This window comes from Anolis sagrei, chromosome 6 (assembly GCF_037176765.1).
Source record: "Anolis sagrei isolate rAnoSag1 chromosome 6, rAnoSag1.mat, whole genome shotgun sequence".
In the NCBI taxonomy this organism is placed as follows: Eukaryota; Metazoa; Chordata; class Lepidosauria; order Squamata; family Dactyloidae; genus Anolis; species Anolis sagrei.
In genome coordinates, this window is record NC_090026.1 from 131,521,582 (window position 1) to 131,537,857 (window position 16,276).

The 16,276-nt window shown below is 44.7% G+C and overlaps 1 protein-coding gene across 4 annotated transcripts in view; it reads left to right on the forward strand.

The window, feature by feature from the left end:
• Positions 1-16,276, forward strand: part of ADIPOR1 (adiponectin receptor 1) — a 41,755-nt gene that overhangs the window by 14,931 nt on the left and 10,548 nt on the right. For 2 of the 4 annotated variants that reach the window (XM_060782752.2, XM_060782754.2), the window contains exons 3-5: positions 5,618-5,825; positions 8,330-8,446; positions 10,641-10,812. In XM_060782752.2, the coding sequence (XP_060638735.2) occupies positions 5,685-5,825; positions 8,330-8,446; positions 10,641-10,812 (430 nt within the window). In that variant the 5' untranslated portion in view covers positions 5,618-5,684. Of the gene's footprint in view, positions 1-5,617; positions 5,826-8,058; positions 8,221-8,329; positions 8,447-10,640; positions 10,813-16,276 lie in introns of those variants that run through there. The other 2 variants (XM_060782755.2, XM_067470434.1) reach the window with 2 other exon arrangements.

The following is a 16,276-nucleotide window of genomic DNA, read 5'->3' on the forward strand; positions in this document are numbered from 1 at the left end:
AACAGTAATCAGTCAGCTAGCCTTCCTTCCTTCCTTCTTCCTCTCCTTTGCCTTTCTCCTTCTGTCTTTCCTAAAGTAGGGTTCAAGGCAGGTCACAACAAAATTAAAAGTGGACACAGATAGAATAATAGAATCATAGAGTTGGAAGAGACCCCAAGGGCCATCTAGTCAAACCCCCTGCCCTGTAGGAAAAGCACAATCAAAGCATTCCTGACAGATGGCCACCCAACCTCTGTTTAAAAGCCTCCAAGGAAGGAGCTTCCATTGGACTTCGAGGCAGAGAGTTCCACTGCTGAACAGCTCTTATAGTCAGGAAGTTCTTCCTCAAGTTTCAGTGGAATCTCCTTCCCTGCCATTTGAACCTATGGCTTAGTTGAGTCCTGGCCTCCAGGGCAGCAGAAAGGAAGCTTGCCCCCTCTTCCTCATGACGTGGCTCTCTTTAATTATATCTTACAGTTTTAACTTTGAGATTTACTCTGGGGTTGTTTAGCCTGCAGAAGAGAAGGTTGAGAGGAGGCATTTCTCCTCTGCAGGCTAAACATCCCCAGATAAAACCACAAATTTGAGATTGTTAGATACATGTAGTTAAAGAACTCACAATGTTAAAACACAGTTGTATTCAGAATCACTTGAAAAATAGAGTGTAGCGCAGGCCTAGACAAACTTGGGTCCTCCAGGTGTTTTGGACTTCAATTCTCACCATTCCTAGGAGCCTCAGACCTTTTCCTTTTCCCCCTCAGCCACTTAAGCGGCTGAGGGGGAAAAGGAAAAGGTCTGAGGCTGCTAGGAATGGTGAGAATTGAAGTCCAAAACACCTGGAGGACCCAAGTTTGCCCAGGCCTGGCTTAAACGATCCCATAGATCAGGATTTCTCAACCCTGGAGGGGGTCGCAAGGAGGTGTCAGAGGGGTCTCCAAAGACCATCAGAAAACACAGTTGATGAGGGTTCTGTGTAGGAAGTTTGGCCCAATTTTATCGTTCATGGGGTTCAGAATTCTCTTTGATTGTAGGTGAACTATAAATCCCAGCAACTACAACTCCCAAATGTCAAGCTCTATTTTACCCAAACTCCACCAGTGATCACATTTGAGCATATTGTGTATTCGTGCCAACTTTGGTCCAGATCCATCATGGTTTGAGTCCATAGTTCTCTCTGGATGTAGGTGAACTACAACTCCAAAACTCTAGGTCAATGCCCACCAAACCCTTCCAGTAATTTCTGTTGGTCATGGGAGTTCTTTGTGCTAAGCTTGGTTCATTTGGTTCAAATTCATCGTTGGTGGAGTTCAGAGTTATAGGTGTACTATAAATCCCAGCAACTACAACTCCCAAATGACAAAAACACCCCCCCCCCCTCCAACCTCACCAGTATTCAAATTTGGGTGTAATGGGTATTTGTGCCAAATTTGGTCCAGTGAACGATTCATAACAATAGCAAAATTACAGTTCGGAAGTAGGAATGAAAATAATGTTATGGTTGGGGGTCACCACAACATAAGGAACTGTACTAAGGGGTCGCGGCATCAGGAAGGTTGTGAACCACTGCCATAGATGGTATTAGTAAGACGCTTGAGACTCGTTTGCAGATTCATCACAAAATGCACTCGGTTTAGTGATTTTTAGTTCCCAAGTTCATTCCCTTCTTTCCCATTTCTGCCTGTCCTCTGAGGACCTCCTTCCACCATCTTCTGTGAAGAGGAGGAGGGTCTACTTGCATTTTGAGTTTCTGTAATATATATGAAATAAAAGGAGCTCAGATAAACTGTAAAACATTCAGTGTCCTTTTGTCCCCTGTTATCTTTCAGCATCTAGGCCAGTGGTTCTCAACCTTCCTAATGCCGCGACCCCTTAATACAGTTCCTCATGTTGTGGTGACCCCCAACCATAACCCTAACATTATGAATCGCCATGTAAATAATGATCTGCAGGATGTACTTTCATTCACTGGAGCCAATTTGGCACAAATACCCGGTATGCCCTAATATGAATATTGGTGGGATTGGCGAGGGGATTGGTTTTGTCATTTGGGAGTTGTAGTTGCTGGGATTTACAGTTAACCTGCAAACAAAGAGCATTCTGAACCCCACCAACAATGGAATTGAACCAAAATTGGCACACAGAACTCTCATGACTAACAGAAAATACTGGAAGGGTATGGTGGGCATTGACCTTGAGTTTGGGAGTTGTAGTTCGCCTACATCCAGAGAGCACTGTGGGCTCAAACAATGATGGATCTGGACCAAAGTTGGCATGGATACTCAATATGCCCAAATGTGAAAACTGATGGGGTTTGGGGAAAATAGACTTTGAAATTTGGGAGTTGTACTTGCTGGGATTTATAGTTCACCTACAATCAAGGAGCGTTCTGAACCCTACCAATGATAGAATTGGGCCAAAGTTCCCACACAGAACCTCCATGACCAACAGAAAATACTGTGTTTTGTGATGGTCTTTGGCGACCCCTCTGACACACCTTCGCGACCCCCCCAGGGGTCCCGACCCCCAGGTTGAGAAACACTGATCTAGGCCAACTGAACGGCCAGTTTCTGTTGCACTCCTTATGGAAGCTTCTGATTTCCAGTCTCTCCCAGCTCTAGCAGCTGTCAAAGGCATTCCAATTAGCTGTTTATGAGATAATTGTTTATTTTCAAACTCCTGCATTGGAAGCCATCGATGTTTTCTCCCTGAGAGGCTCTCCTGTGGCTTATCGTGCATGAGATAGAAATCTGTTCCTTGATTGCAGAGCTTCCTTTACAGCTGGGCTTCCTCTCCTCATGTGCTTCGAGGTGCCATTTCCTCTGCAGCCTTGCCAACAGTTTGGACTTAGGCTTTTTTTACCAGTGTGCAATATTATTTAATTATTATTTATTTAAAACACTTCTATTCCACCCTTCTCACCCCGAAGGGGACTCAGAGTGGAGCACAACGTATACATGGCAAACGTTCAATGCCTGGGTACAATACATAAACATTAAAAAACATTTATCTAAATATTAAAATACACAATTTAAAATAACACAATTTAACACCATCCTAGCCATCCGCATCAAATCCAATTGGCCCTAGAATCATAGAATCAAAGAGTGGGAAGAGACCTCATGGGCCATCCAGTCCAACCCCATTCTGCCAAGAAGCAGGAATATTGCATTCAAATCACCCCTGACAGATGGCCATCCAGCCTCTGCTTAAAAGCTTCCAAAGAAGGAGCCTCCACCACACTCCGGGGCAGAGAGTTCCACTGCTGAACGGCTCTCACAGTCAGGAAGTTCTTCCTCATGTTCAGATGGAATCTCCCTGTCATCTTTCCCATTATCGCTTCATTGCCCTGTCCCGAAAGCTTGGTCCCACAGCCAAGTTTTTACCATCCTTCTAAAGGACAGGAGGGAGGGGCCGACCTGATCTCACCAGGAAGGGAGATCTATAGCCGGGGAGCAATCACCGAGAAGGCCCTGTCCCTCGTCCCCACCAATCGCGCCTGTGACAATGGCGGGACGGAAAACAGGGCCTCCCCGAAGGATCTTAATCTCCGCGATGGTACATACAGCGAAACCAACATTGCAATGCTTTTTAAATTGTTTCTTATATTGAGGCAGAAATTGACTTCAACAGATGTGAGTTCCCATCAGTTGAACCAAGAGGCCCTGGGTAATGTTCTTCTTACATCATGTTCCCATACTTGTTGTTCATTCGTTCAGTCATTTCCGACTCTTTGTGACCTCCTGGACCAGCCCACGCCAGAGCTCCCTGTTGGCCATCACCACCTCCAGGTCAAGCCAGTCACTTCAAGGATGCTATCCATCCATCTTGCCCTTGGTCGGCCCCTCTTCCTTTTTCCTTCCATTTTCCCCAGCGTCATTGTCTTCTCTAAGCTTTCCTTTCTTCTCGTGATGTGGCCAAAGGACTTCATCTTGGCCTCTACTATCCTTCCCTCCAATGAGCAGTCAGGCTTTATTTATTGTAGTATGGACTGGTTGGATCTTCTTGCGGTCCAAGGCCTTCTCAGAACTTTCCTCCAGCACCACAGTTCAAGAGCATGTCTCTTCCTTCGCTCAGCCTTCCCTAAGGTCCAGCTCTCACATCCATAGGTGACTATGAGGACTACCATGGCATTAACTATGCGGACCTTCATTGCCAGTGTGATGTCTCTACTCTTCACTATTTTATTGAGATTGGACATTGCTTTCTTCCCAAGAAGGAAGCGTCTTCTGATTTCCTGGCTGCAGTTTCTGTCTGCAGTCATCTTTGCACTTAGAAATACAAAGTCTGTCACTGCCTTCGCGATTTCTCCCTCTATTTCCCAGTTGTCAATCATTCTTGTTGCCATAATCTTGGGTTTTTTTATGTTTAGCTGCAACCAGGGGCAGCTCAACCCATTACACAAAGTAAGCATTTGCAGTATAGTTGATTTTGCCCAGGAGTGCTCTTGAGGCACTTTTGGGGGAAAATAGTCCTTGAGATATGCAAGTTGTAGTTATTGGGATGTATAGTTTACCTACAATCAAAGAGCATTCTGAACTCCACCAATTGAACCAAATATGGCACACAGAACATCCACAACGAACAGAAAATATATATCAGTGATTGGTTGGGGGGTGGGCGCTAAAATACTGTTTGCTTACCGTTGAAAATTACCTAGGGCCGCCTCTGGCTACAACCCAGCTTTTGTGCTTTCTTCTTTCACCTTGATTAGAAGACTCCTCAGCTCCTCCTCACTTTCGGCCATCAAAGTGGTATCATCCGCCTATCTAAGGTTGTTAATGTTTCTTCCAGCAATTTTCACCCCAGCCTTGCATCCTCAAGCTTTGCACATCGCATGATGTGTTCTGCATACAAGTTGAATAGGTTGGGGGAGAGTATACAACCCTGCCGTACGCCTTTCCCAATCTTGAACCACTCTGTTGTTCCAGGGTCAGTTCTTTCTGTTGCTACTTGGTCCTTATACAGATTCCTCAGGAGAGAGACAAAGTGATTTGGTATGCCCAGACCACCAAGAACTTGCCACAATTTATTATGATCCACACAGTCAAAGGCTTTAGAGTAGTCAATAAAACAGAAATAGATGTTCCCATACTAGACGTGGCTTTTTTGTGTGTGTGAATAGGTGTGCCTGTAAATAAGGCAGCCAATGAAACTGTTTTAAGAAGGCAACTCTGTGCAGAAATGCAAAGTACAGCCAATTATCTCAACAGCAGTTTCTTGCAAAACAGTTAGGTCACGTGTCAGACATCACTACATTGATAAGCTGGCTAATGCATGTACTGTGGTGGAAATCCTTGATGATTGTTCTTTTCTTCTGGGTAATTTTTACTATTGCGCAGATTTAACTTGCAGCAGACATGGGAAAACTTCAGCGCTCCAGGTATTTTGGACTTCAACTTGCACAATTTCTAACAGCCTACCTGCTGTTAGGAATTGTGCAAGTTGAAGTCCAAAACACCTGGAGGAAAGGTCAAAGTTTGGCCATGCCTGACTTACTGAATTGCCTACAGTTAAATGGCAGAGATTTCCTTATGCCTGAGAGGTTTCTATGCTTGCCTGGAAATCAAGCCCTAAATGTCTGTGGATAACTATCCTGAGAAAGAGATGGTCTTCTGAAATCCTGCCTTCTCTTTCCTAGCACGGCCGTCTGTGTGCCGGCAGGGCCTGCCTTCCGCCTGGGACGTCCTGCATCCTTCTCCGGCCAAATGTCGTCTCGCAAGGCATCCGTGACCAGCCAAGGAAATGGACCTTCAAGCAACGTCCGGGAGAGGGAAGACGTGGAGCTGGCCGAACTTGGGCCGCTCTTGGAGGAGAAAGCGGAGCAGCCCACGACCAGTTCTGCCAGTGTAAGCACTTCCTCATCACAATCATTCTTAACACAAAGACCTGTGCATTTAGAAAGCTTGGCCACAGCAATGGCTGTTCAAGCAGGCGTTCGAATAACTAGTGCAATGATTGGTAATGAACATAGGAATGGAACAATGGATGACGAATCTGGATTATGTTTTTGATAATGAGATGACTGTGATCGGTTATTGTAGTAAGTGTTTATTGATTGGGTAATGTGTTAAGTTGTAAATTGTTGATATATGTTGCATTGAATTATTGCTGTTTTTATTGGTTGTGAGTCACCTTCGGGCTGGGAACAGCGGTATATAAGTAAAGTAAAGTAAATAAATAAATAAATAAATAAAGCCTTTGTAAGGCATACAAACCTTGGGTTGCTGTGAGTTTTCCAAGCTGTTTGGCCCTGTTCCAGAAGCATCCTCAGAGGTTGTGAGGTCTGTTGGAAAACAAGCAAGTGGGGTTTCTGTATTTTTGGAATAATGTCCAGGGTGGAAGAAAGATCTCTTCTCTGTTGGAGGCAAGTGTGAATGTTGTAATTAATCACCTTGATTGGCATTTAATGACCTTGCAACTTCAAGGCCTGGCTGATTGCTGCCTGGGGGATCTTTTGTTGGGAAGTGTTAGTTGGCCTGATTGTTTCGTGTCTGGATTCCCCTGTTTTCAGAATGTTGTTCTTTATTTACTGTCTTGAGTCTGATGTTTTTTAAATACTAGTAGTCAGATTTTGTTCATTTTTACAGTTTCCTCCTTTCTGTTGAAATTGTCCGCCTGCTTCTTGTGAATTTCAATGGCTTCTCTGTGTAGTCTGACATAGTGGTTGTCAGAGTGGTCTAGTATATGTTCTCAAATAATATGCTGTGTCCACGTGCTCTGCTGTGGCTGACTTTGATCGGAGCACTTGTGCCTTCAAAGGATTGTACTCTCAACCATTCAAAATAGCAAGGTGTTAATAGGGCCTCTGGCAACAAAGTGCACCTCAATGTTGATGTATGGGAATAAAAAACCCTCCCAAATGCAGCCTAACAAAATTCCCCAATGTTTAGTCAGGTCAGGCATGGGCAAACTTGGGTCCTCCTCCATGTGTTTTGGACTTTAGCTGTTGGGAATTGTGGGAGTTAAAATCCAAAACACCTGGAGAGCCAAAGTTTGCCCATGCTTACTCTAAGTGTTTTAAGTTTCTTGCTGTGTCTTTTCAGAGTAACCAGAAATATAATGCAGAATCCTATTAGCAGCTTTGTGGCTCTAATCTTGCCCAGGAGAATGGCACCTGGTACAATATTTAGTTCTGACCTCTATTTAGTGGCATTGACAATCCCTATAGGATGGGAGGTTGTGCTCAGAAAAACTGCAGTATTTTGATATTCTTTCTTTAAAAAACTTTGAACACAGTCTCAAAATGAGTACATTTAATCACCTCCAATATAATTAGTTTTTCATAAAAGTGATCAAGGAATCCAGAACCCCCTTTAAGGCTGAATGAGAAGAAATGCCTGACTGCGAGCATTCATGTTTTCAATCAGGCATAGAAGAATCCTTCCTGCTTTGGCTGCCTCTCACTTTCCTTGGGTTCCAGGCAAGAATTGGATTCTTTTATCTCTTTTAATGCTTGAGCATTTTGCAAACAGCTTTGGACAATCGGTCTGATCTTAAGATGTTCAATGGATTTTAAAGAGCTGAATACAGATTTGGACCGAGACCAAGTGCTTTAGCACACAGTATTGTTTTTGGACACTGAATGGCAGAGCTAAATATTATAAAATCCAGTGATACTTCCTCAGAAAATATAATGATTCAATGAAACTCCTTTTTGCACAATGCTGTGGGAGTCTTTGCATGAACTTTGCAATACAATTGTTCTGGTTGCAAAACTGTTCATACCACAATGCAGCTCAGAATATGTTTTCCTCCTGGTTGTTTCCCTCCTCCTTGCCCCCGGGGATTACTCTGCCTTTCTCTTCATGCTGGAAATGTCGCAGGAGGGCAGGGTTTTGAGGGTGGCGAGAAGGCATCCTGCGCTGGAGCTGCTGCTGTTGAGGGAAATGAACCGGCGAAAAGAATCCGTTCTTTCTTTCCTGCCTTGGCCGGCAGCTCGTTTTTCTTGGGTTCCGGCCAGGAGGAGAAATGGAGCTGCCAATTTTGGTTGCCCTCTCAGTAGTAAGAAGCCAAAGCCTTTGCCTTAATCCTTTCGCTGAATTCAAAGTAAATCTGGGGATTACTTCTCCGGGAGAGTTCAGCAGTTATGCTGCCTGCAGACTCTCTCCTTGAGGGAGTTCCCTTGGAGCAGCCGGGGCTTAAACGTGGAAGTGCGAGGTGTGCCTTTGCCACTAGCCACAGGACTTCCATTCCACTCCAGGCACCTGACGCTCCAGCTTTGAGGATGTGCTTCGTTTTTAGGTATCACTCTGTGCGCTATGCATTTGAGACCCGTTTTCCCAGCATTCCTGCCTTTTCCTTGTGTCCTTGTCCCTTGCATTGGGGCTGAAGGCTTCTTCTCTCTTCCCAGGCCCAAGACCAGCCATGCCCTGCGCCCCAGGAGGAAGAGGAAGAGGAAGTGCGGGTGCTGACGCTCCCCTTGCAGGCCCACCACGCCATGGAGAAGATGGAAGAGTTTGTCTATAAGGTAAACCGCCTCTGCCTTCAAACCACTGTGGTGCTCTGGGCTGTTTCCTCTTTCATGTTCAGAGGCTAGACAATGTTGTTGATGTTGCTGTTGTTATTAATAACAGAGCTTTTGGATGCGCCTCTATCTTGTTTTGAGTTTGGTGTTATGTCAGAAATAAAGTCAGTCAAGATGCAGAAGAAGCCCAGTGCTCTGGCCAAGGCCTTTTCTGACTTTTTGAAGAGATGGGGAAGCTTCAATAATCTATATAAATAAAAATGTCATGTTCGTTTGTGGGATTAACATAACTCAAAAACCACTGGACTAATTGACACCAAATTTGGACACAAGACACCTAACAACCCAACGCAAAATTTTCACTCAAAATTTTTTGATTTTGTCATTTGGGAGTTGAAGTTGCTGGGATTTATAGTTCACTTACAATCAAAGAGCATTCTGAACTCCACCAATTATGGCATTGAACCAAACGTGGCACACAGGACTCCCATGACCAACAGAAAATACTAGAAGGGTTTGGTGGGCATTGACCTTGAGTTTGGGAGTTGTAGTTCACCTACATCCAGAGAGCACTGCGGACTCACAGTGATGGATCTGGACCAAACTTGGCACAAATATTCCATATGCCCAAATATGAACACAGATGGAGTGTGGGGGAAATAGACCTTGACATTTGGGATATATAGTTACTGGGATTTATTGTTCACCTACAATCAAAGAGCATTCTGAATCCCACAAACGATAGAATTGGGGCAAACTTCCCACACAGAACCCCCATGACCAACAGAAAATACTTAAGGCCATCCAGTCCAACTCTCTTTACCAGGGCAAGGAAACGTAATCAAAGCCCTCCTGACAAAGAACCATCCAGCCATAGATATAGATAAGATTCTCACACACAGATATAGTATCATTGACCCTAAAGGAGGACAATTATATGTTGCATGTTCCAGAGTAGGCAAACCAGACACTCTCCACATCAACATTGACAAAGAAACAGCAATAAATACTGTTTACCCACAAGCAGAAAGAAATTACTTATATCAGAACCCAAAACTTTTTTATTACTTTATTTTCAAGATCACCCGACTGGGCCACAGCAACGCGTGGCAGGGGACAGCTAATAATAATAATAATAATAATAATAATAATAATACTTTATTTATACCCTGCCACCGTCTCCCCAAGGGTTACTCGGGGCGGCTGACATGAGGCCAAGCCCAACAACACATCAGTAAAAAAAAAACAGCAAGCAAATAAAAAAGTACAATTAATATAACTCACATATAAACAATAACACAGAGAATTTAAAACCTTATGACCAGGCCAGATGTAATAAATTAAAATTTTTTAAATAAACACTGGGCGTGAACAGAGGTAGGATGTATCTAAGCAGGAGGGTTTTTAAAAGATAATGTAGGGAGACCAACCCAACGAGTAGTGAAGTGCTTTTGAGGACAATTGCAGAGAATTAATCAGAGCAGGCCATTGTTTCCTTTATTCAGGGAAGGCACACTGGAACAGCCATATTTTCAGGCTCCTCTTAAAGACTGCCAATGTGAGGGCTTGTCTGATATCCTTGGGGAGTGAGTTTGAGAGTTGGGGGGCCACCACAGAGAAGGACCTCTCCCTCATCCCCACCAATCGCGCCTGCAAAGGGGGCGGGAGCGAGAGCAGGGCCTCTCCAGATGACTGAAGAGATTGCGTGGGTTCATACACAGAAATGCGGTCACGCCTTCTAGGTTTGAAAGAGGAAATTCTCAATTCTCTTTGCACATCCGTTCCATCCAAATAGGTCTTTTGCGTTTCAGATTTCACTTCTTGCACTTTTTAGTTGGCAGTTTTTAGACAAGAGGAGTTACGGCCCCTGATTCCTTCTCTTGTGGCTGACCACTTCTCAGTTGCAGCCTATGGTGGTCACTCCTGAGGCACAGCCTGCCACAAAGACTTTCAGGCTGTGGAAGAATCTGTGCCAAGGAGAATCACAGAGGCTTTGTGGCTCCGCCTTTTTTCTGGTTGTCTGAGATGTAGAAGCGTCCATGCAGTATGTCACAGGCTGAACTGATTCAGGTTGGTCTGTACTAGGAGAAAAAGGGCTTGGTTGGTTGTGCAGTTTTGTCAGGTGGCTTCAGCCTCGTTTCCCGGTTCCCAGGACCCACTGGCTCATGGCCTCCTGCCCATTTTGGTGTCTTTGCAGGTCTGGGAAGGCCGCTGGAGGGTCATCCCATACGACGTGCTGCCTGACTGGCTGAAGGATAACGACTACCTGCTCCACGGGCACCGGCCCCCCATGCCCTCCTTCAGAGCCTGCTTCAAGAGCATCTTCCGCATCCACACTGAGACGGGCAACATCTGGACACACTTGCTAGGTAATTCAGCCTCTGGTTGGTACGCAAAGCAACCCAGAGCTTTTTATTTCCCCCGGTGGGTTTTCCTTCCTTCATTCCTTTTGGAAGCATTGGGGGAGTTGAAGTCCAAAACACCCCACGGGAGGGGCAAAGTTGGCCTATGCCTGGTAGACTAAGACTTTGGAAACCAAGGTTCACTTTTCCACTCAGGCCCCTTCAACACAGATGAACAAAATCCCACATTTTTTGCTGTGAACTGAAATATATGGCAGTGTGGACTCAGATAGAGCACTTCAATGCAAATATTGTGAGATTTTCTGTCTTGATATTCTAGGTTATGTGGCTGTGTGGAAGGGCCCTCAGTCATGGAAACCCCCTTGGGCAGTGGTTCCCAACCTTTTTTTTTTTTGACCAGGGACCACTCTCCAACATTAGTACCAAAAGGGTAACAAAACGGTTTTTGGTCAACTTTAGATTGGGTTTGGTTAGACCACATCAGCTCTAGCTTCTGATACAGAACATCTGCCACTCAGTAGTCGCCATCAGCTGCCCACAGAAAACCAGGGACCACTTTGACCAGGGACGACTCTCCAACATTAGTACCAAAAAGGGTTACGAATTAGTTTTTGGTCAACTTTAGATTTGGTTTGGCTATTTGGGGTGCTGATTCAGAAAATTGCATTGGATAAACCACATCACCTCTAGTTTCTGATACAGAACATATGCCACCCAGTAGTTGCCATCTCCTCACCCACAGAAAACCATATTTAATCATCTAGAGCTGATGTGGTCTATCCAATGCAATTTTCTGAATCAGATGAATAGATTCAGACACCTGGTGTTTCACTCCTTGTTCACTTCTGCTGTTGGCGTGGAGGGAAAATCTTAAACAAAAAAGTAGTTTTTGCTCCATGTTTGCACCCTTTTTGCCTGAGTTTATTGCTTTTTGTGAACTTCCCTGGGAAGGATAAAACCACCTATTGAGAAAAGAGGTGTGTTTATGTGATTGCATTTTGCTGTTATAATGTTTTAAATTGAATATGTTATATGATGTTTTTAATGATTGTTTTGTGATTTTATTGTTGGAAACCGGCCCAAGTCCCCCGATAGAGGGGAGAAGACCGGTATACAAAATTGCTAAATAAATAAATAAATAAATTTAGTCTTGGTGCAGAGATCTGGAACCTTTCTGTACCTCATAAGAAAGACTGTTTTGAAGAAGAGAAAATATGTAACTGAGTGTAGGCATAAGAATGGAATCCCTATGTTTTTCCAGAGGTGCTCCATGCTTTTGCATGGATGCCCAATTTTCTCTCCATTTTCAGAGCATTCTTTTGCTGGATTTCAAAAGTATTGCTGAAGAGCACGTGAAAAATTTGCTTCTCTATTTACTGTAGTTTTATTTCAGAAGCCTTTGTACCATTCTGATTTAAAGACTCTCGCATTTGACGTAAGAAAGTCAATAAAATACAGCAAATGTTGTCTCGCATGAGTTAGAAAGATTGGAAGGCTGCCAGCTCGCATTTTTACTGGTTTGTGTATCTCCACAGCTTCAGCTCTGTAGTTGTGTTGCCTTGTGCGTACTTTAATAAGGAGCATGCGATAGCTACGGTTTAATCTGCTTAACTGTGCCAGCTCTTGTTTGCAAAATCTTCCAAGATGATGACAATGATTCAGATCCTTTTTAGTTTGGGTTCGGTTTTGGGACTGAGACAGACTTGGATCTCCTTAATCGCAGGCAGGGCCCACCTGATGTTAGGAATTATGGAAGTAGAATTGTGGAAATTGGGAGGGCCAAAGTTGGCCCAGGCCTGCCTTAATGGATGACTTTGCCAGAAACCTAATGGAGCAGCTCTTTTTGAATTAGGAAGGCCCAAGTCTCATTTGGTCCCTTTTATTAGGATTGTCAGAAATACTGGGTTGTTGTAGGTTTTTCGGGCTATATGGCCATGTTCTAGAAGCATTCTCTCCTGATGTTTCGCCTGCATCTATGGCAAGCATCCTCAGAGGTTGTGAGGTCACAAACTCTGAGGATCTCACAACATCTGAGGACTTCACAACCTCTGAGGATGCTTTCCATAGATGCAGGCGAAACGTCAAGAGAGAATGCTTCTAGAACAGGGATCCTCAAACTATTTAAACAGGGGGCCAGGTCATAGTCCCTCAAACTGTTGGAGGGCCGAATTATAATTTGAAAAAAAAAATGAATTCCTATGCACACTGCACATATCTTATTTGTAGTGCAAAAAAACACCACTTAAAAACAATACAATAATTAAAATAAAGAATAATTTTAACAAATATAAGCTTATTAGTATTTCAATGGGAAGTGTGGGCCTGCTTTTGGTTGATGAGATAGGATTGTTGTTGTTGTTGTGTGCTTTCAAGTCATTTCAGACTTTGGTTGACCCTTAGTGAGGGCCAGGTAAACGATCTTGGAGGGCCGTATCCGATCCCTGAGCCTTAGTTTGAGGACCCCTGTTCTAGAAGCATTCTCTCCTGATGTTTCACCTGCATCAATGGCAAGCATCCTCAGAGGTTGTGAGGTCACAAACTCTGAGGATCTCAGAACATCTGAGGACCTCACAACCTCTGATTATGCTTGCCATAGATGCAGGCGAAACGTCAGGAGAGAATGCTTCTAGAAAATGGCCATATAGCCCAAAAAACCTACAACCCAGTGATTCCAGCCATGAAAGCCTTCGACAATACTTCAGAAATACTGTTTGCATTTGGGAAGCTCATGCCCTGGGCAGTGTTTCTCCCGCTCCTTTGTTGGTTTAGTTGTTAATAAACTCACGTCTGTTCTGTTCCCTTGGCTCTGGTCCCCCTGGGTTTTTATTACATTGGTTACAAGGGTCAGAAGACGCTTTGCCAAGCCTTTGTCAAGTGAGGCATAAATATTTTACATAAGTGACCGACTAGACGTCTGTGGCCTGATTGGGAAGATGCCTGGAGTTGGGGAAACTCTGCTATCCCAGTTCCATATACCTAGTCAGGGACTCATAGAATACAGTGTTCCCTCGCTATAACTCGTGCGCCAACTGCGCCCGTACCTTGGGAAGTCTGACTTGGCCACGGTAGTCCACGCTCTGGTTACATCCCGTTTAGACTACTGCAACGCTCTCTACGTGGGGTTGCCTTTGAAGACGGCTCGGAAGCTCCAATTAGTCCAACGGTCGGCAGCCATGATACTAACTGGAGCGGAGCGCAGGGAGCGCACAACTCCTCTGCTGTACCAGCTCCACTGGCTGCCGATTTGCTACCGGGCTCAATTCAAAGTGCTGGCGTTGGCCTTTAAAGCCCTAAACGGTTCTGGCCCAACCTACCTATCCGAACGTATCTCGGCCTATCAGCCCACCAGGACCCTAAGATCTTCTGGGGAGGCCTTGCTCTCTATCCCGCCTGCTTCACAGGTGCGGCTGGCGGGGACGAGAGACAGGGCCTTTTCTGTGGTGGCCCCTCGGCTCTGGAACGCCCTTCCCATGGAGGTAAGATCAGCCTCCTCGCTGATGGTATTCCGAAGAAGACTAAAAACTTGGATGTTCAAGCAGGCATTTGGCTAATTCGGTGCAATGAATGTGTTGATTACGGATTGGTAATATGGATGATGCAATTGGACCACGATTTTAGTTAGGAGATGTAGTGGATTGTGATTTCGTGTAATATTGTGTATTATGTTTTTTATGGTTTTAATTGTATACTGTGCACTGTATATTTTGTTGTAAACCGCGTTGAGTCGCCAATTAGGCTGAGAAACGGCGGTATACAAGGACAGTAAATAAATAAAATAAACAAATAAATATATCACAGTTAGCTTATTGCGGACTTGCTGTTTTGCGGGTCCGAAATAAGCATGGGGGAGCTGGGGGGGGGGAGGAAGAGGAGGATGGGAGGGAGAACCAGGCGCTAGGCTTTACCCTGGGGCTTGTCTCCACCCACTCGGCAGCGGCTTCGTCCTCTTCGCCGAGTCTGCTGCTCACTGCCTCGGAGGCCCCTTGGGTGCTGTTGATGGCACTGCCACGCTGGGCTGAAGCCTCAGCCTAGTGTCGCAGCTCAGGATAGATTCACCTTGCTCAAGACTACCACACACCAAAGCTGTAGGTTTTGTAGTTTAATGAAGAAAAAGCAAAATCAAAAACATAGAAATACAGTTGCAAAAGTTCAATAGCCAAAACAGTCTTAAATGCAAAGGCAAAGTTTCCAAGATCCAAAGGCAAATAACATGAAGTATAATCCTTTAGCATTGGTTAAACAAGAATCCATGGCAGCATGACAAGGTCCCCAAAAACCAAGATCAAAACCAAAGTCCCAAAGAGCTAAAAGCGTTCCCCAAAGCCGAGGTAATTCCAAAGAAGTTAACAGGGTGTAAGCAACATTGCACTGACAAAGGATTGACTTCGATCAGATTGTTAAATACGTTTCCCTAGCATGAAAGCATTACGTTGACCTCCAACTTCCCGTTTGTTGGCAAGCTGAGCACTTCGGCGTACCCTTTATTGCAAACGGTCCTCCCTAATCAAATCTCCACCATCTTCAAGGCTGGATAACTCATTATCCTGGGACTGGTCACCCTGGGAACAGAGAGGCACTGAACTTCCAGATGAAGACGACTCCTCCACCTGCAGCTGTGAAGTTACACTATCTTAATCTAAAACAACATTCCTTTCTCTGGGAAACAGAAATGCTGTCTCTTCTTCAGAATCAACACTGTCTGGCTCAATAACAGGGACATGTTCAGAAATCTGTAACCCATCATCCTCCTCGTCCTGAGGAAACTCAGGCTCAGAAAGCTCAGGCTCATAGTGAGCCACAATACCCAGCCTGGCAGTGCCATCAACAGCGCCCAAGGGCCTCCGAGGCGGCGAGCAGCAGACTCGCCGAAGAGGCCGCTACCGAGTGGGCAGAGCTTTCTTACTTCGTGGATTTTCACTTATCGCGGCTGGTCCTGGAACAGATCACCCGCGATAAGTGAGGGAATACTGTAATAGAGTTGGAAAAGACCAAATGGGCCATCCAGTCCAACCCTTTGCCATGCAGGAAATACCCAATCAAAGTACCCCTGACATATTTATTATTTATTTATTTATTTACTGTATTTGTATACTGCCTTTCTCAGCCTATCGGCGACTCATGTGTTGTTGTGACATATGTTGTTGTGTAAGTCCTTGTGTGGCCCAAAGGACTCAGAAATATGACCTGACCTGGCCTCCTCCAGTTCAGGCAGCAAGACAATCTCATTGCACTTCAGACCGACCTGGGAGCACGGCAGCGTTCAGAGCTAATATTGCTGCTGCTTCTGAGCTATTTTCCTGTCTCTCTTGGTATGTCCTGACACTGCAGTGATATTTATCAGATGGCTTATAAGTTATTTATTGAAATAGTTCTCTCCAAAGGATGTCAGGGTGGCATACTTATCAGCTAAGCTGAAATAATAAAAAATAGTTAAAGACAGCACTTACTTCATTTTATATTTATTTTGTTG